The following is a 26,845-nucleotide window of genomic DNA, read 5'->3' as shown; positions in this document are numbered from 1 at the left end:
TGACATATGAACATCTGGTTTTACGAAGCCTTAATTCAACTTTAAAGCATTTGGTTTAATTTTAACGCTTTAATATTCGTGTTTAATGACATTCCTAACTAACGTGAATTTTATCTCGTTGACATGTTCACCATCTTGCGCCGGTGATCGCCGCTGCCGACAAAGCGGCGCATTCGGCGTACGCCGCGGCCAAATTTTTGTCGACTTCCGGTTAAATCAAGTGACCTCACCGGGGAAACTGCCGAACTGTGGTCAGCCGGTATGTGCCGGTATGGATAAATCAAGCAGGGCCAATGGAATCAATGTAACCCACCATATCCTACGTAAAATACCAGGTGTGCCATAGAGAGCTTAAAATCCAGGCAAACGAAGATGGGCAAACACAAAGCAGTGTACACAGGATCTCAGTTTACATCCCATCCGAACGACTAGATGCTGTTCACCTCCAGGCCACACCACTGACAAGCGGAAACCATCCCGGAAAATCCAGAGGAACTTTGTCGGCCAACTCCAGGATCAAACACGGACTTCCAGGATAGCAAGTTAGCACCCACTCACTAAGCCACAGTGCCTTCCAACATCCACTGACACTATCCAAGTCATTTACATGTGGTATACCTTTATTTCCCTATTTAGCCTCTGCACAGAGGTCTTGAGAAGTTGTAGGCAACCACAGTACCTAAGAAGAATACAATCCTTGACACGTATTAACATGGTAACAACCTCAAGGCATAGACAAAGCCCACTCCCACATAAATTCAACAGTTTCATATCCTTTCTAATAGTTTATTTTTAACACGACCGGATCTACTGCCACACAAATCAAAATACAATATAAATGATATTTACCTCACTAAGATATAGATCTAGTATGTGAAATACAACATTAAGAGGAAATTTTGCTGTAAAAAGAGTGAGGAACCATTGAGAAGCAAACATATGAACTTCTAAACACATCTCAGCAAAATGACAAAACAGGTCAGGTATCTGGTCCTACAAAATATAGAATATTTCAATTACAAGTGTGTTACTAAATAAGGAAAAATTAAATAAACTTAAATGTTATACTAAATGTCCAAGTGTTAAATCAAAAATCTCAATGTATTTAAAGTAGCTAAGTCTCTAACCGAATATCACCCAAAGTCTTCGACATTGAAAACACAAATTATTTGTCAATTTAAATCAACATTGATGTTGTGGTCTTACAAGGAAAAGATGGGCTTCTGATATTCAATATTTAAGACAAAATAGCATTTCAGCGCTATTTGTAACAAGGGACTCAAAGAACGAGGCTAGATATATTCCATAAGTCATGTCAAACGGTGACAGTGACACCATATTCTTATCTGGAGAGCATGCGCAATAAATACTTTCGCTGTAGACTGGAATAACCAGACGCTAGAGACTGCCATTTGATTGAGACTTCCGGCGTATTTCGCCGAAAATAGCTGATTTGAAATTAGAGTAAAAACGGAAACGATTTAATGTAAATCAGTTTATATACATTCACATTACATTATTATAAGCGTTGCGACCCATTTGTGTCATTTCTAGGTCCCAAATATTAGTGATTTAGCTCCTTTAAATATGTTTCTATAAAATATTTCGCAAAGACTGCATTACAGGTAATCAGTCAGAAACAGGGCTGTCGGTGATTTTTCACTTGACTGCTAATCAAAAAGTCCCATTTTGCCAAATTTGATTAGCAAATTTAAAATCAATGATCAATATATATTTTTTTCTACAAAATTCTAGATAATTTATTGACTGCACCTGTATAAGTCGTTCCAACTGGTAAAATTTTAGATGAAGTTCTTCAAATCCTGGTTTAAACAAACTTCGTAAACCATAATCATACATGATCTTCACTAAAACACTGAATGCTTGTTCTTCGGGCATCTAGTAAATACATAATAAGATTGTTAAATATAAACTACTACTTCACCTACAATTGATGGATTCTTTCATCTTTGTGAACAGAAGACTTGCCAAGTTGTAAGGATTTAAGCTTGTCAAATTACTGAATTTACTGAGGTCTATATTATAGTGAGTAACATTGCCGCATCATTTATTTACAAAACATATGGTTGAAATAAAAAATGTCAAGTTTTAAAGAAACACTCTCACTTAACCATTAAGGAAATCAGGGGACATTCAAGCAAAAACAGAATGGTGTTAGGATTTTGATATTTAGGTGGCTCTGACATTATTTTTCATAATGATATTATATAGACTCAATTGCATTTATCTTCTTGTTATAAATGTAGCATCCACTCAAGTACTATACTTTCACTATAATACTAATTCTGGGGTCCACTCACTTACTACAACAAAGTCACACCCATTATCATACACTAACACACGACCCATTATCAGATCTGCATCTCATATAAATATTAGGACATTGAATTCATTAACAAACACAGGTTTAATAGGTTGTAAAAAAATAAAGAATAGTAAAGAAGAAGAAAAGATATTTTCTGTCTAAACCTACATGTAGAAGAAGAGCTGCAGCTAGAAAGGATAAACCTTGAACATAACTAATCTCTTCATCATAGACAGCATAAGCCTGAAATATTAGACAAAATACAATAAATGTCTTAATACCATGTACATAAAAACCTTTGGGACTACACTGGTTACTTTGTAATTAAAGATGGAAAGTGGCACTGTGGATTCAATCATAATTGACAAGTAATATCTATAAACTATTAAAGCAGTAAAAACTCTACTGTTAAAGATTCTGAATAACAGTAAAATTTAGCTTTTTTGGTTATTACAGCAGCTTTAGAGAGAGAGAGAGAGAAATGGGGTTTAACGTCCACTCGACACAAACTAGGTCATTTCGGGACTAACATATGGTTTAATTTTATTTCAATAAATCGCTTGCGCGTAGGGGTCTTTAGCAGTGGGAGGAAACCGGAGGACCCGGAGAAAACCCACGAGGTTGGACAGGCGACCCTACTCCTTGTCACGTACAACCGGGGATTCGAAACCACACCAGTCGACTCAATGACAGACTTTATGATACAGCGCGCGCACGCTAACCATTCAGCCATCCAACCCCCCAGCAGCTTTAGAAGATTATATTCATTTTGTTTTTTAATTTGCTTTATTATTAACTATACCCTTAGGAGCTGCATCTTTTGGTTTAGTATAATTAAATATCTCCGATGCTTGCAGGTTGTGCAAAAACAGAATACTAGTAATATTTTCCTTTTGCTTTTTCAAGGTTCTTAAAACAAATGTTGAGTTGCATAACTTGCAAGTTAATAAATTAGATTTTTTGATCTAGTTTCCTGTACTGTTTCATAGAAAATAGTCTTTATTATCCAGGTCTGTCAATCAAACGGAGAACAGGCGGTAGACAGGTTTAGCGTGACTAATTTTAAATCATGGGCATGTAAGTTACATGATGTAACCTAATTTGCATTCAAAAATGACCAGATATTTATTGATGTTTAAATGGTTTTAGTGACTATAAGAGTGAAAAACTAAGTTGAGGCTTGTTATATAAATATTGTGGTATAATAGTCCAAATATTTGGAGATATTTATGCTGGGGCACCCTAGAATAAGCTACAAATTATTTCTTCTAAAGAGATTATTGTTTAATATTTTTTTCCCCACATTGCAAGAATCCAGTTTTTCATACCTTACTGATTTTATACAGAGAATCTTGTCCAGATCCTCCAGCATCTTTAAAGAAATCATGAGCAGGGAATGTTCGGTTAATATCTCTCTGTATCACAGATTCATGATCTGATTCCTAGAAAATAAAATCACATATGTAGAAGTAAGAAACTACATAAGACAACTGATAGTTATAAGGTAACTAAATCTTCAGTCACCATGGTTTATTTTCAGTAGGCCTACTAACACCATATTGTTACAGGTCATCTATAATTATTTATTGAGTTACAGCTCTGTATAACTTTTAAGTTGAGCGACTGATGTTGAATCTGTAAATATCTGACATTTAAAATAGACACTTTATAATCAATCCCATGTCTAATATTTTTTTTCAGAATTGTTGGGTCAGTTAAGAAGAAAATATCTAATACAAGTAGCCCCCATCCCCCTTACGTAATGTTTCACTATGAATCATGAAATGATGAATTAAAGATATCAATTATTATGTAGATAACTCTTTTGGGTGGATTAAGCCTTATCAAATTTACTATAATAACACTACATACCTTGCTGATTAATATTCTGTATGTTTCATAAGAATCATTCCCTTCATGAACACCAGCTAAAAGCTGCCAAACCTCCCCTCGTAGAGCTTCCGGTACTCCCTTTCTAACCAGATGGTGAACTTGTTTTGGTCGTTGTGACAGATTTTGATGCCACTTGGTAAGAACATCATGCCAAGCATCCAAGAGGTTTTCATCTGTAATTTCTTTGCTAACTACACCTGAACCACTTAATAATGGCTCGTCACCATCTATTAAAAAATTTATCTGGGTTCATATTTGCAACATTTCAGAAGAATAAAGATTTCTGTAACTAATCCATCATCAAGTGGCTTTTATTTAAGTTAATACTCATTGATTCAAATTTTGTACCTATATAGAATAATTATTGCACTTCAGGGATATCATGCAAAAATGTACTTAATTTATGCTTGTTATGTCAATTTCAAATTTACATTACAGAAGAAACATATGTAAATATTAATTTATTGCAATGAAAAATGCTTCAGCTGATATTGTGTTTATTGCAAAATCAAAAAAATACTTTTAATATTTTCTAAAACCGATTTTTTCGTATGGAAAATAGTAGACAAAAGGAGAAAACAAGTTCTTTACATCCTAATTATCTCCCCTTAGACCACGGAATGACTTCTAGAAGCCCTACTATCACTATCAGCAGACTATCTGCAAGCCAAGTTTAAGCATGGTGTAGCTTCTAATATTACAGTTTACTAAACTCTGGTTCACAATGACATACTGTAGACTAGCTAATGTTACCGTATGTTTAAAGAACTCAAAACAGAGCTATCAATTTAAAATTGGTTGGTTCTTGCCTTGCCAACCAAATAGGATATCAAGTCCTGCAGTCTAACAGAGTTGTGCAACCACTTAAATGCTATATCAGAGCAGTATGAAGCCTTTAAGAGTCATTCCATGAGAAAACCATGCAATATCATGCAGATGTTCGAAGGTGCAGGTCGGCCGATTGAGTTCATATTCGCAGAGTTTTGTTCGACCCTACCTCCCCAGCCAAAATCGCTGATTTAAGAAATCAACTGTTTCCGAAATACAGACTGATTATGTCTTTCGGCTGATTTTTGCCATTTGCAGGCCAAATTTTAGCTATATTTGTCGCACTACTACCACTGGAAAACTCGTTTTTTGTTGTTCACGAGTCGGGGTAATACCCTATCACATTATCGTGGTCACCCGGTTCAAGTTCCTTTTCTGTAGGTGTCAGGATACTACACAAGATACGTGTTATGAGATACCTAAAATGTACCCTATCTTCAGATCGCGATAACTCTACTGGTGCAGGGTTTGTGATAAAAATCAAAATCAATTTATTTGCAGTTTGACCAGTTCTAACAACAGAAGAAATAAAATCGTTGTCAGTTAACCTGCAACAGTATGAAAATTCATGTCGAAAGTTACCAAAAACTTCAGTTTTGATTGGGATACATCGGCAGATTATTCGGGTACCCAATCGCCTAAATTGATACTCAAAGTGTCAATATATCAACTCCGACTCCCTTTCAACCTGCTTTGTCAAAATATTTAGTCTCGGTGTCGTTTGGTATCCAGTCTACAAATCCAAGATGACATCTTCCAGTGAATATGGATTTTTGCGAATTCTCGATCCTGATTATTTGAACATTTTTTTTCTATGCAAAATTTCAATCCAAAATTTTGAAAAACAGTCGAGTTAGAGCGGATAAAAGTCGGCAATTATGCAAAACAAACCCAATTTCCATGAAAACCGCCTATTTGACCGTCAATCGTGAGATCATCTGAATTTCTCGACAAAGGAATAAGTCAGTCAAGCAAGGCAGATTAAGCAGGTAAACAAGGTAGGTGTATAGACAGGATAACATGATAAATATGCTGATCACTTAATTGTCTAATCAAACCAGCCTATTATCAACGATAATCGGGATAAGTGGTAGTTATACTCAGTACACTATATTAATTTTGAAATTTTGAATATTATTCAACTATTTGGAAAAAAGCGTAGGACATGTTCTGAATGTACGGGCGAAATCCCAACACTTAGAGGAGTTAAGAAACAAAAAAATCGACGCAAAAAGTGAATAATTTTGTTACTTTCGTCACAAATTCTCATAATGTTGGAGGTTAGTTGACAACGATTCTATTTTTCATGTTGTTAGAACAGGTCAAGCTGCATATAAAATGATTTTCATTTTTATCGCAAACCCAGCTCCAGTGGAGGTATCGCAATTTGGAGAAAGTGTATAATTCAGGTATCTGCAGAGACACATATTTTGTGTAGTCTCATGACACCTATGGAAAAAGAGGTTGCACTGGGTGACCATTATAATATTGTAGGGTGAGACCCAAACTATAATCGCCAACCAAAACCTAGTTCGCCATTGGTCGATTAACTGCTGTAGCAATGCTACAGAAATGGTCGAAATTTGACCCGAAAAAGACAAAAATCAACGTAATCGGCCTGTATCTCAGAAACGGTTGATTTCTAAAATCGCCGATTTTGGCTGGGGAGTAGACTCGATGGGTCGACTAACCTCCTGTAAATATGAACTCAATAGGACCCTCCTTCCCCCTCTAAAATCTTCGTGGAATGGCTCTTAAGAACAGGATGGAGTACCATTCAATCATAACATACCTGACTCTTCATCAATATCTTGTGGTGTTTGAACTGGGTCAGGTATGGCTCGATTAGGATTTAAACTAAGTGTTAAACCAGATCTTCTCTCTAACTCTGTCTGACTATCAACACTTAATACTTCAAATAAGCCATCTTCACTCTCATTACCGTCAATCTAATAGCAATTAATAATAAAATGTAATAAGCAAAACAAAATATTACCGAGAAGAGGTGTTTTTTGTAGTTGTTAGCACCCAAAGAAGTACAAAGATAGGCTCCCAAGCAACGAAACATACTCCCACAGCAGCTAAATTAGTCGAGCAGTCAACAAAGGTTGTTGCATATTTATTCTTTTGTAGGTAATGGGAGCATTTACAAGACAATTTCATAAAGATCGTTAGGGTGTTCACAATATACGACCACATTTCAATGTGGGCGTACAAAAAGCGACTGACAAGGAAAGATTTGTTATTTTATGCACATTTTATTTCTACACATCATATCCAAAATTTAAAAAATCACATTTCCACCTAATGTAATAGCCCTTAATAACAAAAATATGCCTACCTGTTTGAGTCTAACATAAAATTGTTCATAATGTGGTTTTGTAGAAAAATACCAAAATCTTTCTGTCTGAGAAAATATTTTGGCTTTTGATTCTATGGCAAACCTGACTGGCTCCTGAATACCAAATATGACTAGATCTACAGCAACTGTGAGAAAAACTCGCGTATCTGAAATAAATTGATACTTTTACAAAGACTTATATACAAAGAAAATTTCCTTCCAACATCTACAGTTTCTACACCAAATTTAACTTTCTACCTTAATTGGAAGCAGAATTATTGTGTGACGGACTGGCAGACAGAGCTGCTTGGCCAAAGCAGAAAAATACTCATCATTGATCTCAGTCAAAATATTCACCTAATGAATATCTACAACAAGTAGAAGCACAATTATTGTGTCCTAAAAAGTGAGAGGACATAGGGATGGGCAGACTTCAAAAGGCAAAGGACAAAAAGAAGACAATACTGCATTTATTGGTCACAGCTTTATCTATAGGTTAATTCTTTTTTTGTAGTCAGTTAACATAGGAACAGACTGACGAACACATTTTAATAGTTTATTTTCTTCGAAAGGCGCATGGCTCATAAAGACGTTTTGTGCATTTAATGGTCACAGTTTTATAGGTTAATTATTTTTTGTAGTTGGTTTATATCATATCACAAACACCCATGGAGGCATGACCTACTGGTTAGAATATTGTATACAGTGACAAATCTAAGTTATGTTTAAGTTAAGGATCAAGGAAGCATTAAATTCTTGACACAATTTTGTTACATGAATCTCAGAAAATAATTGTGACACTCGGTTAACCTTAGCCTTTAAACCCATGAATTCTTGTCAGAGACTAATTACGATGAGTTTTCCAGTTGATGGTCATGAAACTATGCATTCCAGTATTTCCTGATGGAATTAATTTCTTGAATATGTTAGTCTACATATCTGCCATTTGTTCATACTAAATTCAGCCATACCTTTAGGTGTTTCTGTATTAAGAACAGCAAAACATTGTTCAGTTGGATCCCAATGTCCAGATATAGTATAGGATCTACCATCTGACTGATAACCCATAGATACCTATAATTACAAATTATATGTTAAATATTCTAAATTATGGGAGGAAATTGCAGCCACCACAGATAACTCACAAGGTTAGGCAAGCGACAATACACTTTGTCATGTATAAATGACTTGCAAAGATAACAGGGTTTATGATCTACAGTGTGTCTTTTAGACCTTATTCTCACCCATCAGTTACGGGATTTTAAACATTTGGAGAAATTTCTGCGCAGAATCTTTAAGAGTAATAACTTTTAAAATGGAGAATTTGAACAGACATTTTCTTGTTTTCAATCATTAAGAACATTTAACAGGATACAATTTGTTCATTTTAGCCCTCTGTGAAATTAACAGGGTTTCTGTTTTTAAAATCAATTCAAAGTCAGGCAGAATTTCGGAAAAATTTGCCCTTGGTTTATTTCTGTACAAATGCAAAAATCTATTCAATTTTGATATTACCAATTCTATGAGCTGCATGTCACTGTGTTTAACATTTCTACCCGGTGATATCAACAAACCAAAACATCTGAAAGATATTCAAACAAATAAATCATAATTTTTTTTTTCCTGAAAATATAATTTATTTTCAATCTAATTAACTTTCCAATTGTTCCGGCAGCAGTGATGTCACAGTTTTTTCGCAAAATTATCTACATTTCTGAGGGTTAGACATTTTTTTACAAGTTGACTAAAACATTTGAGGAATTGTCTCTTAATGTGTTATGTGTTAATTACACTTATTCTGACAAGGTTGATTTTTGCAGTTTACCCAAAGACAAAAAGACTTAACAAGCTAACAGTGAGACTGAGACCCCCTCCACGGCTAATATTCCATGACAAGAAGAGACCACAAATCCCCTGATTATCCCAATACAGAAACTAGTTTTCTTGCCCAGGCCTGTTAATCAGTCAGATAACCATTTTCAAATTCTTTATTACACATGATCATATTACATACAACACACTGTAAAACTCACATGACACATACTCTATACGTCTATTCACTCAGTACCACAAATTGCATGTTGGGAGACATCCAAGCTACTCACCAAGATCACATAGTTATATATATCTAACAAGACCAACATCTGTCAACATATAGCCATCAGATATGAAAAGTTGGATGAGTGGTGCATATAGGATAAAATGGTGAACTTACCTTTCTATTTTAAGATCTGACAGACCTGTTTGTTGAACTGATATAACAATACGTTTCTCTATATTACACTTAAATTTAAATATATTTTTATCCTTCGGACAGGCGGTATAACTTCCCTTCCCATCATCCTCTTTAAATTCTATTCCCACGGTAAAAACATGATTTTGTTCTGCTTCTTGTAGACTACTGGTGGAAATGGTTCTCGTACTACGTGGCACTCGTCGAAATGTTGTTGCAAAGCAATACAGAATCTTTGGTACCTGAAAAATAGTCAACAGACTGATAGAGTATATGGCTGCCATACTATAGCATGAAGGGTTTGGTTAAACCCTTTGAATTTTGGGGCTATTTTCAACATTACTGAAAAGACATTATACTTACAGCTTCTGCCAAATCACATCTAAACACATGACATTGAAATATTGCTGATTCTGCTGTATCTCCATAACTAAATGTAAACGCAAAACACTTCTTTTCGTTGCTATCAGCCGGGCCGCGGGCACAGAATAATATGCGATGTATTCGATAACTTGCTATTTCACTATCACTACTTGGATCTATTAGTCTGAAATATACAATATTCTCCAAATTAGCAACCCATAGCCAAATATGCAAATATTCTATTTCTATTCTGGTAAGCATATAATTTGTTAGTTGAAGATCACTAACACCTACACAGAATATAGCAAATTACAATTAATTATATACAAGGTTGTAATATTAAAAACAAAAATTCCAATTATAAATTGATTTATATCTAAGAAACAAAAACCTAGATCTTTAGATGCAGACAGTTCATGTGTATTTGTGAGGTCTATTCTCTGCTTAAAACTAAGGCTCTGATGATAATAATACATGTTTTGCCATAGACTTAAGAATAAGCCATTTGATATATTTTATTGAGTAGCTGTAGTCAGTAGACAATTTGTATTGTACATGTATAAAACTTCCATTATTCAAATTGGGTCTTACAGGTAATCTTAACAATTCATTTATGTCATGTTCTATAAAACATAATCATACATTTTACAAATGAAGATTTTTCCTTGTTTATTATGAATAATTATTATGAATACATGTAGTTACGATGTAATGTACCGATAATAAAAAAACATAAACATAATTCATGTAAAGGAAACTTTTGTAACAAAGAAACACTGTCAAGTGAAAATATTAGTATGTATTTGAAAAAAACCAAAACAACCTTCTAATTCTTGAAGTCTGATGAAATCAAATTAACAAGGAAGCAGGCTAGAATGAAGGGAGTTGTAGCTGCTTTATAATCCTTCGAATTATCTCATATTTAAACCAATCAAGGAAATGTGTACAAAATGACATGTATTTGGTATTTTTAGAATGGTTATAAACATGCAAATTAACATAATGTAAATTTCAATGTTGCAATTTATGCTCAAATACCATGCCAGCTCATCATCCACCCACCATCTTAAATCCTGTATATCTGCTAAAAAACTCAAAAATTTTCGTCTTTCATATTCAATATTTTAAAAATTAATATAATATGGATATATTTTCAAATGATTGGTATTATCTTTCTCACAATGACAATAATGATGAACATTTCCTTGAATTGGTTTAAAGATGTAATATTTGGAGACCAAAAAGACGGTATGAAATGGCTTTGTAAGGAAAACAAGACATTAAAATTCTAATCAGAGCCTCAACTCACTTCATTTATATTCGGAGTACATTATGTGTAATAATATATATTTGCATAAAGCATAAAGCTTTCTGTTGAAATCAACAATCTAAATAAAAGCACTTTTGCATACAAGCCTTATACAAAACATAGAAAGAACAAGCAAATTAAGACCACAACCAGCATGTAAAAACTAAAAAAATCCACACACAATCATTAAAACCACTCACAACATAAACATTGAATAACAAAAAAACATGTTACATATTGAAAAGGTATAGAAATCCAAATTGAAATTGGCTTTAAATCAATGACTGCATACATTGGTTTTATAATTAAGGCTACATAATCTTATTACTGTTTCCAAATAGGATTTAACTTTCAAGAAATATATTTTCTTGGTATAGTCTATTTTGACTCGAGTGTTAGTATATAAAATTCTTGTGTATAAATTTAGAGAACAAAAACAGTATTATTATGAAGCCCTTCAGCCTAATACATACTGAACACTAATTCCCTATATAATGCAGGTTACATGTATATTCATGGAACAAATCAACAGAGTTATACTACAGGGATACGCTAGTGAACATGTATATTAAGACAGAGACAGAAAAGGGGTTTGATGTCCACTCGACACAAACCAGGTCATTTTGGGACTACCTTAAATATAAAGGAAAGTTTACAAATTTACACAAACAAATCATGAGATCTAATTTTTCTATGACAATTATTAGCTTTACCAAATAGAGATTGAAAATTATCCAGACAAAAAGTACAAGTTGTCAACAATGGTAATTTTTTTGACTTTGAAAATTGTAATCTATGCTTGACAAGACATGTAACTCAATACATGCACATAGTTTGTATGTTGCATATCCATTGGTCATACAATTTTGTTATCCTCACAACCATGTAGTAGTAGTTTGTTGTATTTAACGTCCGCTTCCACCGAGGTGATATCACAGACAACCATGTAGCCTGGTACACTTTAGGTCAAGTAGTGTAGATATATATATATATAAGATGGTAATGTTACTTCCTCATTTTCAGATGAACTAGTCAGAAAATTCATACAACCTGCATAAATAACTACAGTATTGGTCTATAAATGACCCGCGCTTAGGTCAAGTAGTGTAGATTACACTGTACATGTGTAAGAACTAAGATAATTATGAAAATGATGAAGTGTTCATGTTGTCTCTCATAAAAACTGACTTGTTAAGTTAGATAATTCATGCCAGAAAAGATGACATGGAGCAGTGGACATAACTACAATATAAGTACATGTACATATGAATAAGAAATTGTGAATAAAAATCATAAAGTATGAAGGAAATAGAGAGTATGAAATAAAAAAAAAAAAAAAAAATATGGAACAAACTAAAAATGACTAAATTATTTTAAATACACTACCTAACCACACTGGCATCAGTAGGACTGAAAGTAGGAAATAAACACACACAGTAGATAAAATTCATTAATAAAAACCAAAAATAACATTTTGTAATAAACAGAACCTGGGAAATAAATGAAGGGAGTAGCTCTGATTATAATTTGAATGCCTCGTTGGCCTTTAAAGACTGTTTCATACCAATTTTTGGTCCTTAATTGGAATGTAAACCAATTCAAAAAAATGTTTATCATTATAAAATGACCCAACTGATATAATTTAAAAGATAATTGGCATGCTACATATACAATTAATTTGTGTATATCCACATTTGCCTTAAGACATCCAATTTTAAAGTAAGGAAATTGTTTTGGTGTGAGGTTTGTCTTCGGGGAGGGGAGGGGGGGGGGGGGGGAAATTAATTTTTATATCATGCTAATCTACATTTTTTTGAAGTGACTGACTTTAAGATATACATGTATATCATTTGGAGATACAAAAAGGAAGATGAGATTTTCTAACCCCGAGATACTTAGAACAATTATGAAAGAGCTTCTACTTCCTACATTCCAACTTCCTGGAGGAACTCAATTATCAATTCTAAAATGCTACGAAGTACATGTGCATGTAGTTTCAATTCAAAGCAATCATATAAAAAGACATTCAATTTAGTGTTCGAAAAGGGAATAAAAATCAAAAAAAATCAAAAAAAATCCAAACTTCACGGTCAGCTATGCATGCTTCCAATCACAGAGTGTAACATATCATTATTCCTGGCTCATCACTACTTTTTAATATAATTGGTTATCTCATCTGTCAGAAAGATCATACAAATCATTTTTAATATGTCCTAAACCTCTTTCCTAAGACTTGCTTTTTAGACAGTGATCAAAGGGATTTTAATCCCTTGTGAACTATAATATTGTGCAAGTTGAATCTCTAAAAGCAATACCAGTCCAAACATGGTTCAGTTCCATAAAGTATTTACATAATACATTGCAAAATGTGTAAAATTCGTCAACTTCTGCAGATGATTATCTTTGGTAAAACTTGCCAGGCCATTTCGAATGTCACGTGATGTATCCTTCCGTTGGTCGCTTCACAAAGATCTAAGATGGCTGCTTAAAACTAGAGTTTGTTCAGAAATTTCACATATTTACCTGAATTATTCACATTGTGCGCTAAAAAAAGTTCCGAGTAATTCATCAAATTGGCTGTTTTCGAATGAACTTTTGATGTCAAGAGCTGGAAAATGTTCCAAGGATCATTAATATGTAATTCATGCAACGAATCGATGTCTACATGTAACTGTCGAGAAATCAGTAACATTTCATTCTAACAAATCCTTCCAATCAGTAGCTACTGGGGACAGAGCTTAGGAATCGATTTCACGCTGATCAAATTGTCGGCGAGTTTTACCAGAGATAAAGGAAGGGATCGAGATTGATGAAAGGTGTGTCCAAAACAAAAAGTGGCTGTCAACAATCACAATAACCATCTAATCGAGTAGGAAAAAGGTCAGGCTAAAAGTCTGAGCCTAGGGTAGTGATGACATGTTACAGACCATAGTTAATACAAGAACTCTCATGCAGTAACTCATTATCTCCCGAACCTACTCATGCAATAAATGACTAAAAAAAAAAAGAAATATAGTTTTAAAAGAAGAGAAATGCTTTTATGAAAGACATAATTTTGTTTTTCATTCATATATATGGCAAAACATGTATTGCAGTTATCTGGTTTAGTAACTTTATTTCTTTCCTAAATACGCCAATAATTTAATAATAGCAACAGCTCCTATTTTAGTCATATGCTACACAAAATGCTTATGTACAGCAAGAAAGGGGTTCTATTAATTGAATCCTACTGCTCACACAAATATTGGTATTCAAAATTTTAAATACTTTTTCAAGACTATTCAAACTGATTTTGTGGTCAGTCGAGATTTAAAACTACTAAAATTTGATAATTTTTTATCGCCTTAGGAATCAATAATAATCAATACTAATACAATTCAATGAAATCAACTGATTATAATTATTCTAAAAATAAATCAACAGATAATGGGAAATTTTGAAAGATTCTCCATTATAAGAAATTTAAAAATGCATGAATGATGATAAAAAAAGAGATCATTTTAATTGGATACAATGTTCGAATATCATTCAAAGGACTTAGAACATTCAAATAGTAAAATCAGCATTTGATGTGACCACTATTGTAGTCAACAAACAGCATTATGTCACTATGGTAGAAAATATTCAAACTGCTAATTCAATGTGTTTGTGTCAAATTTTAGTTTAGAGCAAAAAGGGTTGTGCAAATAATGCATGTAATCTGAACACTGAACAGTACAGAAAATTTATATGTAATGGAAATAATATGACCTTAAGCGGGTCATATATATTTTTAATGAAAATAATGTAGCATAAGCAGCAGATCACTATCAGAAAATTGCATTATTGTTGTATTCAAGAACATTCATATCATTGATGATCAATTTATTGATTTGAAATGTTTGATAATAACACTGATTCCTAGTTCAACTGTGCTTAATTGGTTGATCTAATGTGTTATTTTGATTAGTTATGGGACAGTATCTACACGTATAAAGTTTTGTTTGAAAAGATTAAACAGTTGTTGGACTTCTTACCATTACTATGTTGACATTGGAACACAAAATTGGATAAAATATAAACATTAGTTTTATCTACTGGGATAATGGAGACAGATTCTCATCCAGCAATACAAATCAATATATAAAAAACAATGAAATCGTCAATTTCATTTTTGAAAGAGGGATTGCCATTTTCATGTGCATTGAATTCAAAGCAACTTGGAGCAGGTCCCATTTAAGTTTTATACTCACTATTTGCTTGTTGTAATTTCTTGTAAGTCTCTTATATTTGAATGTTGATAATAAATCTGAATACCTACCTAATGACACCCTCTGATGTACTAGGTACAGACAATATGATTGGTATGGCGAGCTGAGTTTGATCATTCATAATAGCCATATTACGATATATCTCTACTTCACTCCGGGGAGCATTAACAATCGCACATCCAAGGTAGGTAACTCCATTAAACACAGTACAATCACCAGACGGAAAACTTGGTAAGGAAGTTGATCTGTTGCACTCTGAAAAGAAATCAATCACAAATGTAAATTCATATACTGTACGTATTATTTAGAAAGGGGCGCCGGAACCCGGGTACCAGGGTATACAAATGGTACCCTGCCCTTTTCTGGGGTATACATGTATACCCATGCCCTAATGATGAAAGTTTTCGACCTTTTTTCTAATCTATTCATTTTCGTCCTTAATCTGTGCGAAGTGTTTAATGTCGTTGAGCATGCGTAGGAATTTTGAATAGGTCAAGTCTGTCGTTAATGTATATTTTTCATCGTCCCCGTCTTCAGTCAATTGTCATTTATAATCTGTCGTTCTATGTCCAGTTTTTCAAGCCAATCAAAGTAAACGGCACCTGTCATCCAAGCTTTGCGATTGGCCGACCAATTGACTGGCAGGTAGATCTTGTCCACTCCCTTAAAACAACTCGGGTTCACTGCTTTACCGATCAAAGTAATCAACACAGTTTTAATCTCACCGATAACTGATTGGTGATTACTTGTTAATCTTTTCTGGCTTCACACCCATTGAGTTTTAATCTCACCGATAATTGGATGCTTCACACCCACCGTTTGAAGTACGGATTATACGGTGTCGATTCAATGGAAATTATGTGATGGGACGGCTGATTGATTTCGGAATCCGGAACATACAGAATTTGGATTTACCAGCGATTTTTTGGCTGAAGTAATAAGGAAATAAATCGGGACATGAAAATCATACCGGATGTCACAGCAATCCGGAGTGATCAGAGATCGGATGTGACAGAGTCCACTGTAGTTTCATTATAGTTATTAGCCTTTTCAATTACATAATTTTTTATGAGATAAATTGCTCATGATACGAAAATTTGTGAATAATCAGGCTTTTGTCTCTTTCATTATCATGTATTTTAAAGGGTTTTATGTTGGAATTTGGAATGCTAGAGGCGCTCTAAACAGCGTTTTCGGAATTGCCAAACCTCAAAATTTTCTAGAGGTTTGGGGAAGAGAACCTTATCTTTTGGTACCCTGGCCCTCGCGCCGTTCCGGCGCCCCTGTATCGTGATCATCTTTGAACATCAAATTAAATATTATCAAGGTAACAGAAATATTGCTGATACTCAGGGAGAGAATTTCATTTAAAGACAGGCTGCCAGGCAACAAAACATATGCCCACAGTAGCTAAATCGCCTGAGCAGTCGACAAGGGTTGTCACATATATGCTTTTGTAGGTAATAGCCTACTAATAGGAGTATTTACAAGACACTGACATCAATTTCATTTTGATATCGAATGTTCACGAGGTTTAACAAAGTGAAACAAGGGTCATAACTGTAGAAGTTATTAACAGAAATTACTTAAATTCAAAAGGCATCTTCATTTTACTAATCTTAATAATGCATTTAAATCTAATACGGTTCAGATGATAACTTTTGTCATTAGAGCGATCACAAGGGGTCAAACAAAGTGAAACAAGGACCATAATTCTAGAAGTAATTAACGGAAATTGTTGAAATTCAATAGGATTATTCGTTCTAGTGATTTACTGATTAAATAATGCTTATAAATTTCGTACAGATTGGATGATAACTGTTGTCAATAGAGCGTTTACAAGGTTCAACAAAGTGAAGCGAGGACCATACATGTAATTCTCGAGGTAATTAAAGGACAATATTGGTGCCAGTCATTATCACATGTGTGATAGAACTGGTTAAACACGTTCCAAATATCATTTTATCACAGTGATCAATGCTACAATAGATGTGTAATCAATGCTTGAACAATCGGAAGTGACGAACGCAAAAGAAAAACACAAGTTATCCCTCTATATAACTGACTGAAGTGACAAGTGATAACAGATACATGGGCGAATTTCTGCTCACTAATAATTCTTTCGAAGACCAAAAGTTGTTATATGAGACTGTAAGAGTATATCTGACAATTCAAAAAAGTAATTGAATGTCATTAGATAAGAGAACACGAGAAAAATAGAAACAGTCCGTACATTCACATGTTCATTTATTCTATACTTATAAAAACATGGTAACACATGGACTTTTTCTATTTTTCTTTCATATTCTCTTATCTAGTGACAGTCAATTTTTTTTATGAATTGTCAGATAACCTTTCAAAGTCTCACACAACAACTTTTGGTCTTCACCCATGTACATGTATCTGTTATCACCCGTCAATTAAGTCAGTTATATAGAGAGATAACTCGAGTTTTCCTTTTGCGTTCCTCACTTCTGATTGTTGAAACATTGCTTACGCATCTATCATAACAATGATCACTGTGATAAAATAAGATTTGGAACGTGTTTAACCAGTTCTTTCACATATGTGATATATAATGACTGGCACCAATATTGTCCATTAACAGAAATTGTTGAAACTCAATAGGTGTCTTTGTTTTAGTGATCTAAATAATGTGCATAGATTTCGTACATATCGGATGATAACTTTTGTCAATTAAGCGCTCACACATTTCAACAAAGTGAACCAAGAGCCATAAATCTAGAAGTCATTAACAGAAATTACATGTAAATTCAACACAGATCGGATAATAACTTTTGACGTTAGAGCATCCACAAGGTTCAACAAAGTGAAACAAGGACCATAACTCTGGAAGTAACAAGCCAACAGTGAGGCTGATGTCCCCCGTCGAAATCCCAAAATAAATAGATGACACACATTATTTAAACGCTCATTTATTTTTTTTCAAATGTATCAAGCAATCAAACTATACACTAAGTTTCATCACTATCAGATAGAATCAAGATTATCTTGTCCCAAAGCATTGACCAATGAAATTGATTAGCTCTGCTTAGCTTCAGCTCGAAATGTTAATCATTGAACTCAGTCAAGACATTTACCTAATGAACATCTACATCAAGTCTAAACATTCTGCCTCAATTAAAAGCAGAGTTGTTATGTTCCAAAGTCTTGACCAATCAAATTGCTTATCACTCATTAGCCTAAGCAGAAAATTCTCACCATCGAATTTAGTTATGTTAATGATATAATGAATCTATATTCGGAGTTCCATCGCTCTGACTTTATTATAACCAAAGTTATCGTGCCTCAAAGCATCAACCAATCAGATTGCTTATTTCTGCTTACGTAAGCAGACAATGTTCATCATAGAACTCCATCAAGGCATTCACCTAATGAACGGCTACACCAAGTTTAAACATTCTACCTCAATTAGAAGGAGAGTTATTGTGTTCCAAAGTCTCGACCAATCAAATTGCTTATCGCTCTGCTTACCCTCAGCAGAAAATATTCATAATCGAACTTAGTCAAGATATTGATGTAATAAAGCTATACACCAAGTGTCCTCACTCTCACTTAATTAGAACTAAAGTTATTGTGTCTCATGTATATCAACCAATCAAATTGCTTATCTCTGCTTACCCTAAGCTGAAAGTTCTCATCTTCGAACTCCATCAAGGCATTCACCTAATAGACACCTACATGTATGCCAAGTGTGAACATTCTAACTCAATTAGAATGAGAATTATTGTGTTCCAAAGTCTCGACCAATCAAATTGCTTATCGCTCTGTTTACCCTGAGCAGAAAATGATCATTATCAAACTTAGTCAAGGTATTGATGTAATGAAACTATACACCAAGTTTCATCACTCTCACTTAATTAGAACTAAAGTTTTTCCGACGTGGTTTCCCCTTGTCAGTGGTGCAGAACGGAGGGCCTGACAAGGACAGTTGTCTTGTCCTTCGGATGAGACGAAAAACCGAGGTCCCGTGTATATATTGGAATGCACGTAAAAGATCTCCTGGCAGTTGGAATTCGATATAAGAGTAGGCGATAGTGCCGCTGCCCGATCAAAATTTCCCTCATAGCACACTGTATGGCGTATGCCCGTCTTCATTAGACCAGTTTGGAGCAAAACCGTAGGAGGTTAAACCCCATTTCATTTCATTCAGAACTAAAGTTATCATGTCCAAAGGCATCAACCAATCAAATTGCTTACCTCTGCTTACTCTAAGCAGAAAATGCTCATCTTCGAACCCCATCAAGGTATTGACCTAATAAACACATACACAAAGTTTGAAATGAAATGAAATGAAATGGGGTTTAACATCCTACTGTTCTGCTCCTAAACTGGGCTAATGAAGACGGGCAAATGCCATGCAGTGTGCTATGAGGGAAATTTTGCCTGGGCAGCGGCACTATGGCCTACTCTTATATCGAATTCCAACTGCCAAGGGATCTTTTACGTGCACGCCAATGTGTACACGGGACCTCGGTTTTTCATCCCATCCGAACGACTAGACAGCTGTTCTTGTCAGGCCCCCCGTCCTGCATTACTGACAAGGGGGAACCACGCCGGGAAATCTGGATGAACTTTCTCGGCCAATGCAGGGATTGAACACCCGACCTCCAGGCTAGCGAGCCAGCGTTTTACCCACTTAGCCACCGTGACCCCCCCACCAAGTTTGAAGATTCTAGCTCAATTAGAAGGAGAGTTATTGTGTTTCAAGGTCTCGGCCAATCAAATTGCTTATCGCTCTGCTTACCCTGAGCAGAAAATGCTCATTATCGAACTTAGTCAAGGTATTGATGTAATGAAACTATACACCAAGTTTCATCACTCTCACTTAATTAGAACTAAAGTTATCATGTCCCAAATCATCAACCAATCAAGTTGCTTGTCTCTGCTTCCCCTTAGCCGAAAATGCTCATCTTCGAACTCCATCAAGGCATTGACCTAATAAACACCAACACCATGTTTGAACATTGTAGCTCAATTAGAAAGAGAGTTATTGTGTCCCAAAAAAGTGTGACAGACAGACAGACGAACCCATTTTAATAGTCCCCTGCTTTCTTTGAAAGGCGGGGGACAATAAACGGAAATTGCAGAAATTCAATAGGATTGTTCATTTCACTAATTTAGATAATGCATATAAATTTCACAAAGATCGGATGATAACTTTTGGCATCAAAAGGTTCACAAGGTTCAACAAATTGAAACAAGGGCCAAAACTCTAGACGTAATAAACGGAAAATGCTGAAATTCAATAGGCTTCTTCTTTTTTTTACTAATTTAAATGACGCATGTAAATTTCATACAGATTGGCAGATAAGAGCGTTTACAAGGTGCAACAAAGTTAATCAAGGGCTATAACTCTAGAAGTAATTAACGGAAATTGCTTAAATTTAATAGGCTTCTTGGCTTCTTCGTTTAACTAATTCAAATAATGCATTATAAATTTCACAAAGATCGGATGATAACTTTTGGCGTTGTAAACAATATAAACTTCATTATGATCAGATAATAAATTTAGTCTGTAGATTGTGGCACAAGAAATTGTGGACAGTAGACTGAAAGACGGAGGCGACGGCAATATACGACCACATGCACAATTAAAACTAGTTGATCTTAAAGATACATTATGGGAGATTTTTATAAGGAGTTAGCCATTCTTGCTGTAACAGTTCAAAACTAGATAATGAAAGAAGAATATATTGAAAATTTCAGTCAAATTACTTTATTCTGAACATAGTGACATGTATCACAGTGTAATTTTTGACTAGAAATGGGATTGAATTCCATCTTCACCGATTCTTTATAGTATGGCCGATCGTTTGATTGAGAGGTGTTAACTCCACCTACATAATCTCTGCTGTCTTTTGTCTGCTGTCATCATATCCGAATTTGTGTTTTACCTTTTTGGATTTTTATAACAATTGGACAAAATGAGTGAGAGGGTAACTTTTCATTCTTACTTGTATTTTGGGCATGCATTAAATCAATTGAATATAGGACATAATATTATAATACAATTATGATAAATCTATAGGTTAGGTATACACCAGTGGCGTCATGCCTATTGGGGAAATAAAAATATTTTTATTATTATTATTATGACAGAAGACCTGTACGTCTGTATTAGTCATCACACAGTCTCTAGGAATTGTATAATTTGTCATTATCTGTGTTTAGTTTATTGCACTTTAAATAGTTTAGATATCATTTGTTAAGGCATCGCTCAACACAACAACAGCGGCTTGCTTTGTACACTCTATCATTTAGCCTCATTCCGGGAGTATGACGTCAACGTAACGGTTGATCTCCACTCATGACGCCATTTAAAATTAAATCAGTCAACGAAATCCCATTTAAATCCAAGCCATCCGTGGGCTTACAGATTTGATTTTGTGCTTGTTGTGTAAATAAAGATCTAATTTATAATTTCTATGACATCTGAAGCCTAAATAAAGACTTGCAATAATCAGATTTAGCTCTTGCATAATGTATGTTTAAACTAAAAAAGCAAATATTGGATTCCAAAGAAAACAAAGTCACAAAAAATTTTTTAAAGTGACAATAATATTATTTTATTCAGTTTAATTTTTTGTTGTATTAATGTATGATGTATTTTTATTTTGAAAGGATGGAGAAAATCCTATAAGCTTGTTATGAACCCTTATTTTGGTCATACAGGAACTTAATTTTGCATTTTAAGAAGAAACAGTATTGTTCAGTAACTTTAAGTGAAAATATTTGTACAAAATATGTACATGTAATACAAAAATTGTCTTATTATTCACTGAATCTTCGAATTTTGATACCCCTAGTTCAGAGTGGCCTGCCCAGAGGTAAAAAGTGTGCATTATTCTTGGGTGCCTACGATAGTCATATTTTAACTTCTGTTATAACAAAATTCCAGAAGTGTTAGTGTACACATGTTAGACAATGGCGACTGATGCCGCCGGTGGTTGGGGCAAGCTTTGGGAAATGCAGCCTGACAGTATTTTAGATACATGTACTGGTCGTCGAGATAAATAGAGCTGACCAGATACTGTTTGGCACCAAATCCCTAGCATTTATCCGAATAGAGAGGGATGTTGGTGAGTTACCTGACTTGGGGGTATATGTAAAGGGCATTGGTTGCGCTACTTACTTTGTTGTAATTCTGATGAACTTTGACCTTGTTGAATAATATCATTCTCTAGATAACTTTTATTTTCAACACTTCCTTCGGGCAATAACACATCAGCGGATTGGCTATTTGGTATCACATGACCTAAATTGTTATCAGTGATACTAGTGGCCATCTTTGTGTTACCATTGGTTGCAGCAGGGTCGGTTATCTCCTTATGAATATCACTCATGTCGCCAGTTAGTTTGAACTTGGGATCAGCATTTACCACAACAAATTCATCAGAAGTAGAAGAGGAGTCAACAGATTCTCTACTAACTGAATCATCCATCATAATTTAATCATCACAAATTATCCTCATCTTATTCTAACCTACAAAATGTAAAATATAATTAGCATATATTTGATCAGATGAAGGGGGGGGGGGGATATTGGCCCAAAGTAAATTTCTCACCTCTTGAATTTAGTCATGAAGTAGCACACTTTTGGGAGGGCCTAAGAAAGTGCTAGCTGCCCCTATTGCAGTTTTTTGTTTCATAAATATCTATTCTCAAGTTCTCAAGGCACTAACTGGTACACCTGTTGTCTACTACTACTAACCAATCAAATCTTTTAATTTGTGTTAGTTTTTCCTACTTTCTGTTCTTGAAATTCCTGTGATATATTTAGTCGCAATTATCACTCATACTTTTACCCTCAACAAAAAGACAGCATACTAGTACAAGTGCATAAGATATTGTAATTTTGAATGTGTTCATGTATGTGCAATTATGCATTGAAATTCCAGTGATGTATTTAGTCGCAATTATATATCACTCAGACAGTACTTTTTAATCATAAACCAGCGGTTGCCTGGCAAGATACGCCCACATTTTGAAAGAGATGAATAGAGAATAAGCTAAAAGAAACCCAAAAAAAAAATTTTTTGTACAATCAGGGGCCATAATCCAGGAAGTTATGGTCTGAAATGTGCGAATATTGAAATGGACTGAGATATTTGGGATATAAAGATATTTATAAGTTGTGACTTCTGGAGGGTCCACAACCTTGGTATTACAAACTTTTACACTATTTGCATACAAGGAGCGCCATTTTGTAGAGTGTCAACAAGATATTTAAAAGTGATCAAGGGCAATAACTCTGGTAGTAATTATCAGAAATTGTTCAAAATCAATAAGCTTCTTCGTCTCATGACCTTAAACACTGTGGTTTCCCCTTGTCAGTGATGCAGGACGGAGGGCCTGACAAGGACAGCTGTCTAGTCGTTCGGATGGGACAAAAAACGAGGTCCCGTGTACACATGGGCGTGCACATTAAAGATCCCTTGGCAGTTGGAATTCGATATAAGAGTAGGCCGTAGTGCCGCTGCCCGGGCAAAATTTCCCTCATAGCACAAAGTATGGCATATGCCCGTCTTCATTAGCCCAGTTTAGGAGCAGAACAGTAGGACGTTAAACCCCATTTCATTTCCTAAACACTGTGTTTAAATATTGAAAGTCAATCGGATGTTAACTTTAGCCATTAGAGCTGCAAAGAGATCAAGGGCAGTAATCATCGTAAATCGTTGAAAACACTGTGTATAAATCTAAAGTGAATCAGATATTACATGTAACTTTAGCCTCCAGAGCGTCCACAAGATATTTCAAAGTGATCCAGGACCATAACTCTTGCAGTACATGTAATTATCACATATCAATAGGCTTCTTCGTTTCATGGCCTTAAACACTGTGTATAAATTTAAAGTCAATTGGATATTAACTTTAGCTTGTGGACGCCAGAGCGAGGGATGGACCGACGGACGGGTGTGACTACAATATACGACCACATTTCAATGTGGGCGTATAAAAATAGATGGTGCCTGTGTATCATTGGTAATTTAAGTGAAAACTAAAGAAGAACTCTCGCGAGACGCCAAAAGATACGAGAGATGGCATAAACAAAATTTACAAATGAATAATGTTGAAAGAAAAATTTATTTTGATGGAATTTTCTAGTGTTTTCTAAACACAAGTTATAACAGCTATATATATATTTAGAAATGTCAACAAGTATTTGTATTGGAATACCGTAAGTAGTTCTAGACAATAGCAAAAGTTTGACTTTATTGTACAACTATGAGTGTGATAATTTTTGATTAGTTGTAATTTTTTTTTTATCTTCATCTATAACTTACTGTAAGTCGATGGAGTAATCAAATTAGATATGTCCTAGACGAGACTGGACTGGGTGGTTTGTATGAACAATCTATCCCTCAGTCTTTCAATACAGATGCTTTTCTACAGATGTTCAAACAAAGATTGAGGGATATTTATGTTCAGACTTGGAAATATATTGAAAAAGGACAAACTTTTAAGAATTTAAATAATTGCCTTAAAATAAACTAACACAAAAAATGATTTTTATTATAAAATTAAGACAAATTATGATACTGAGAAATACCTGGGTCTACCAGATGAACAAAAACGCCAGGCTTGAAATAGAGACAGGAAGGCATAAAAAACTATTGTCCACAGTTATAAGAGGACCTGTTAAAATTGTACAAGTGGAGGGGTAGAAGATGAAACGCACTTTCTTCTCCATTGCTCCGCCCACAAAAATCTTCGGAAAAAGTTTTTAAGTCATCACATTAAAACTAGTTTGAATGATTCAATAATGCATATAATGAACGATGATAAATGTATACAAGATGTTGCAACGTTTGTATATGAAATGTTTTAAAGGAGACATTAATTTAAAATACCAAAAGCTATGTAAGGCCTAATATATACCTTACAAGCGAGAGAGAGAGAAATGGGGTTCAACGTCCACTTGACACAAACTAGGTCATTTCGGGACTAACATATGGTTTAATTTTATTTCAATAATTCGCTTGCGCGTAGGGGTCTTTAGCAGTGGGAGGAAACCAGAGGACCCTGAGAAAACCCACGAGGTTGGACAGACGACCCTACTCCTTGTCACATACAACCGGGGATTCGAAACCACGCCAGTCGACTCAATGACAGACTTTAGGATACAGCGCGCGCACGCTAACCATTCAGCCATCCAACCCCCCCCCACCTTACAAGCATTATTAATATAATTTAATATACTTTTACTTTTAGAAACCTCTGTAAACCTTATTCTATGTTCTTTGATGTTTATTGTCGTATTAAAATTGTATGCTTTACCATACTCGTGCAGTTGTGTAATAAATCATTATTATTATTATATTATTATTATTAGGCCTATATTCACAATTTCACATTACATTATTATATGCGTTGCGACCCATTTATAGGTGCCAAGAATAGCGATTTAGCCCATTAAATAGTTTTAGTTTCAAATAGATCATAATTATTATTAAGATCACCACTTGCAGTAACTGTAGCCTACCAGTGGCAGTACCACCAAGCTGCACCAGCCAATAAACAGGCGAACAAATTTATTCTATATTTAAAAAACTGTGTAAAAAAAACAACCTAAGGAAACATTATTATTTCCTTGTGTGAAATTTAGAATAAGATACAGATAACATCATAATTTAACTACAAAGTCAATTTATGATTGATGAATTTGTCAATCATGACGGAGTCTGCTGTGTACGTACTACGTACGACGACACAGGAATAATATTGTATGGAAAACAATTGTCATTGATTAACATACTTTCTGTAATAAACAGATCCTAAATAACCTTCTCACAGGAAAATTTAGCAGGTTTAATACGATGTATCTTTAAAATTTTATACCTTACTATTATGAAATGGCTCATTATGCAGGAAACGCCGTCAAAACAACGTTATTTTTATCTGTCATAAAACCAAAACATTGCACATGGCTGAAAACAGATAGATGGCGCTGTGACATTACGTCACTTATATCTTGAATAACCAGACTCGCTTATACGATTATCCAGTAGAGTATATTTTGAAATGCGGTTATAAAAAAATAAATGTAAAGAAATGAAGTGGAATTTAACGCCCTACTTTTCTACACGGACTGTGCTATTGAAGACAACCTTACAGTGTGCAATGAGGGAAATTTTGCCCGGGCTTACTCTTATTTCGTATTCCAAAAGGTGTACACTGCACGTCACAAGACTTCGGTTTTCACCCATCCGAATGACTAGACACTGACTCAAGACTAGCCTTGTCAAAACCTCCGTCAATTGTCATGCAGTCATGCACT

The 26,845-nt window shown here is 34.6% G+C and overlaps 1 protein-coding gene across 3 annotated transcripts in view; it reads right to left on the bottom strand.

The window, feature by feature from the left end:
- Positions 1 to 26,530, bottom strand: part of LOC126808814 (rab GTPase-activating protein 1) — a 41,189-nt gene extending 14,659 nt beyond the window's left edge. The window contains exons 1-15 of one of the 3 annotated variants that reach the window (XM_050533788.1): positions 26,407 to 26,530; positions 22,700 to 23,050; positions 15,594 to 15,798; positions 12,680 to 12,703; positions 9,985 to 10,168; positions 9,604 to 9,863; positions 8,904 to 8,970; positions 8,360 to 8,462; positions 7,389 to 7,555; positions 6,840 to 6,996; positions 4,199 to 4,446; positions 3,655 to 3,768; positions 2,495 to 2,569; positions 1,774 to 1,899; positions 850 to 993 (exon numbers count right to left, since the gene is read on the bottom strand). In XM_050533788.1, the coding sequence (XP_050389745.1) occupies positions 850 to 993; positions 1,774 to 1,899; positions 2,495 to 2,569; positions 3,655 to 3,768; positions 4,199 to 4,446; positions 6,840 to 6,996; positions 7,389 to 7,555; positions 8,360 to 8,462; positions 8,904 to 8,970; positions 9,604 to 9,863; positions 9,985 to 10,168; positions 12,680 to 12,703; positions 15,594 to 15,798; positions 22,700 to 23,012 (2,187 nt within the window). In that variant the 5' untranslated portion in view covers positions 23,013 to 23,050; positions 26,407 to 26,530. The remainder of the gene's footprint in view (positions 1 to 849; positions 994 to 1,773; positions 1,900 to 2,494; positions 2,570 to 3,654; positions 3,769 to 4,198; positions 4,447 to 6,839; positions 6,997 to 7,388; positions 7,556 to 8,359; positions 8,463 to 8,903; positions 8,971 to 9,603; positions 9,864 to 9,984; positions 10,169 to 12,679; positions 12,704 to 15,593; positions 15,799 to 22,699; positions 23,051 to 26,406) is intronic. The other 2 variants (XM_050533787.1, XM_050533789.1) reach the window with 2 other exon arrangements.
- Positions 26,531 to 26,845: the final 315 nt, after the last annotated feature.

This window comes from Patella vulgata, chromosome 1, assembly GCF_932274485.2.
Source record: "Patella vulgata chromosome 1, xgPatVulg1.2, whole genome shotgun sequence".
Taxonomy (NCBI): domain Eukaryota; kingdom Metazoa; phylum Mollusca; class Gastropoda; family Patellidae; genus Patella; species Patella vulgata.
This window is presented reverse-complemented; position numbering and strand designations above follow the sequence as displayed.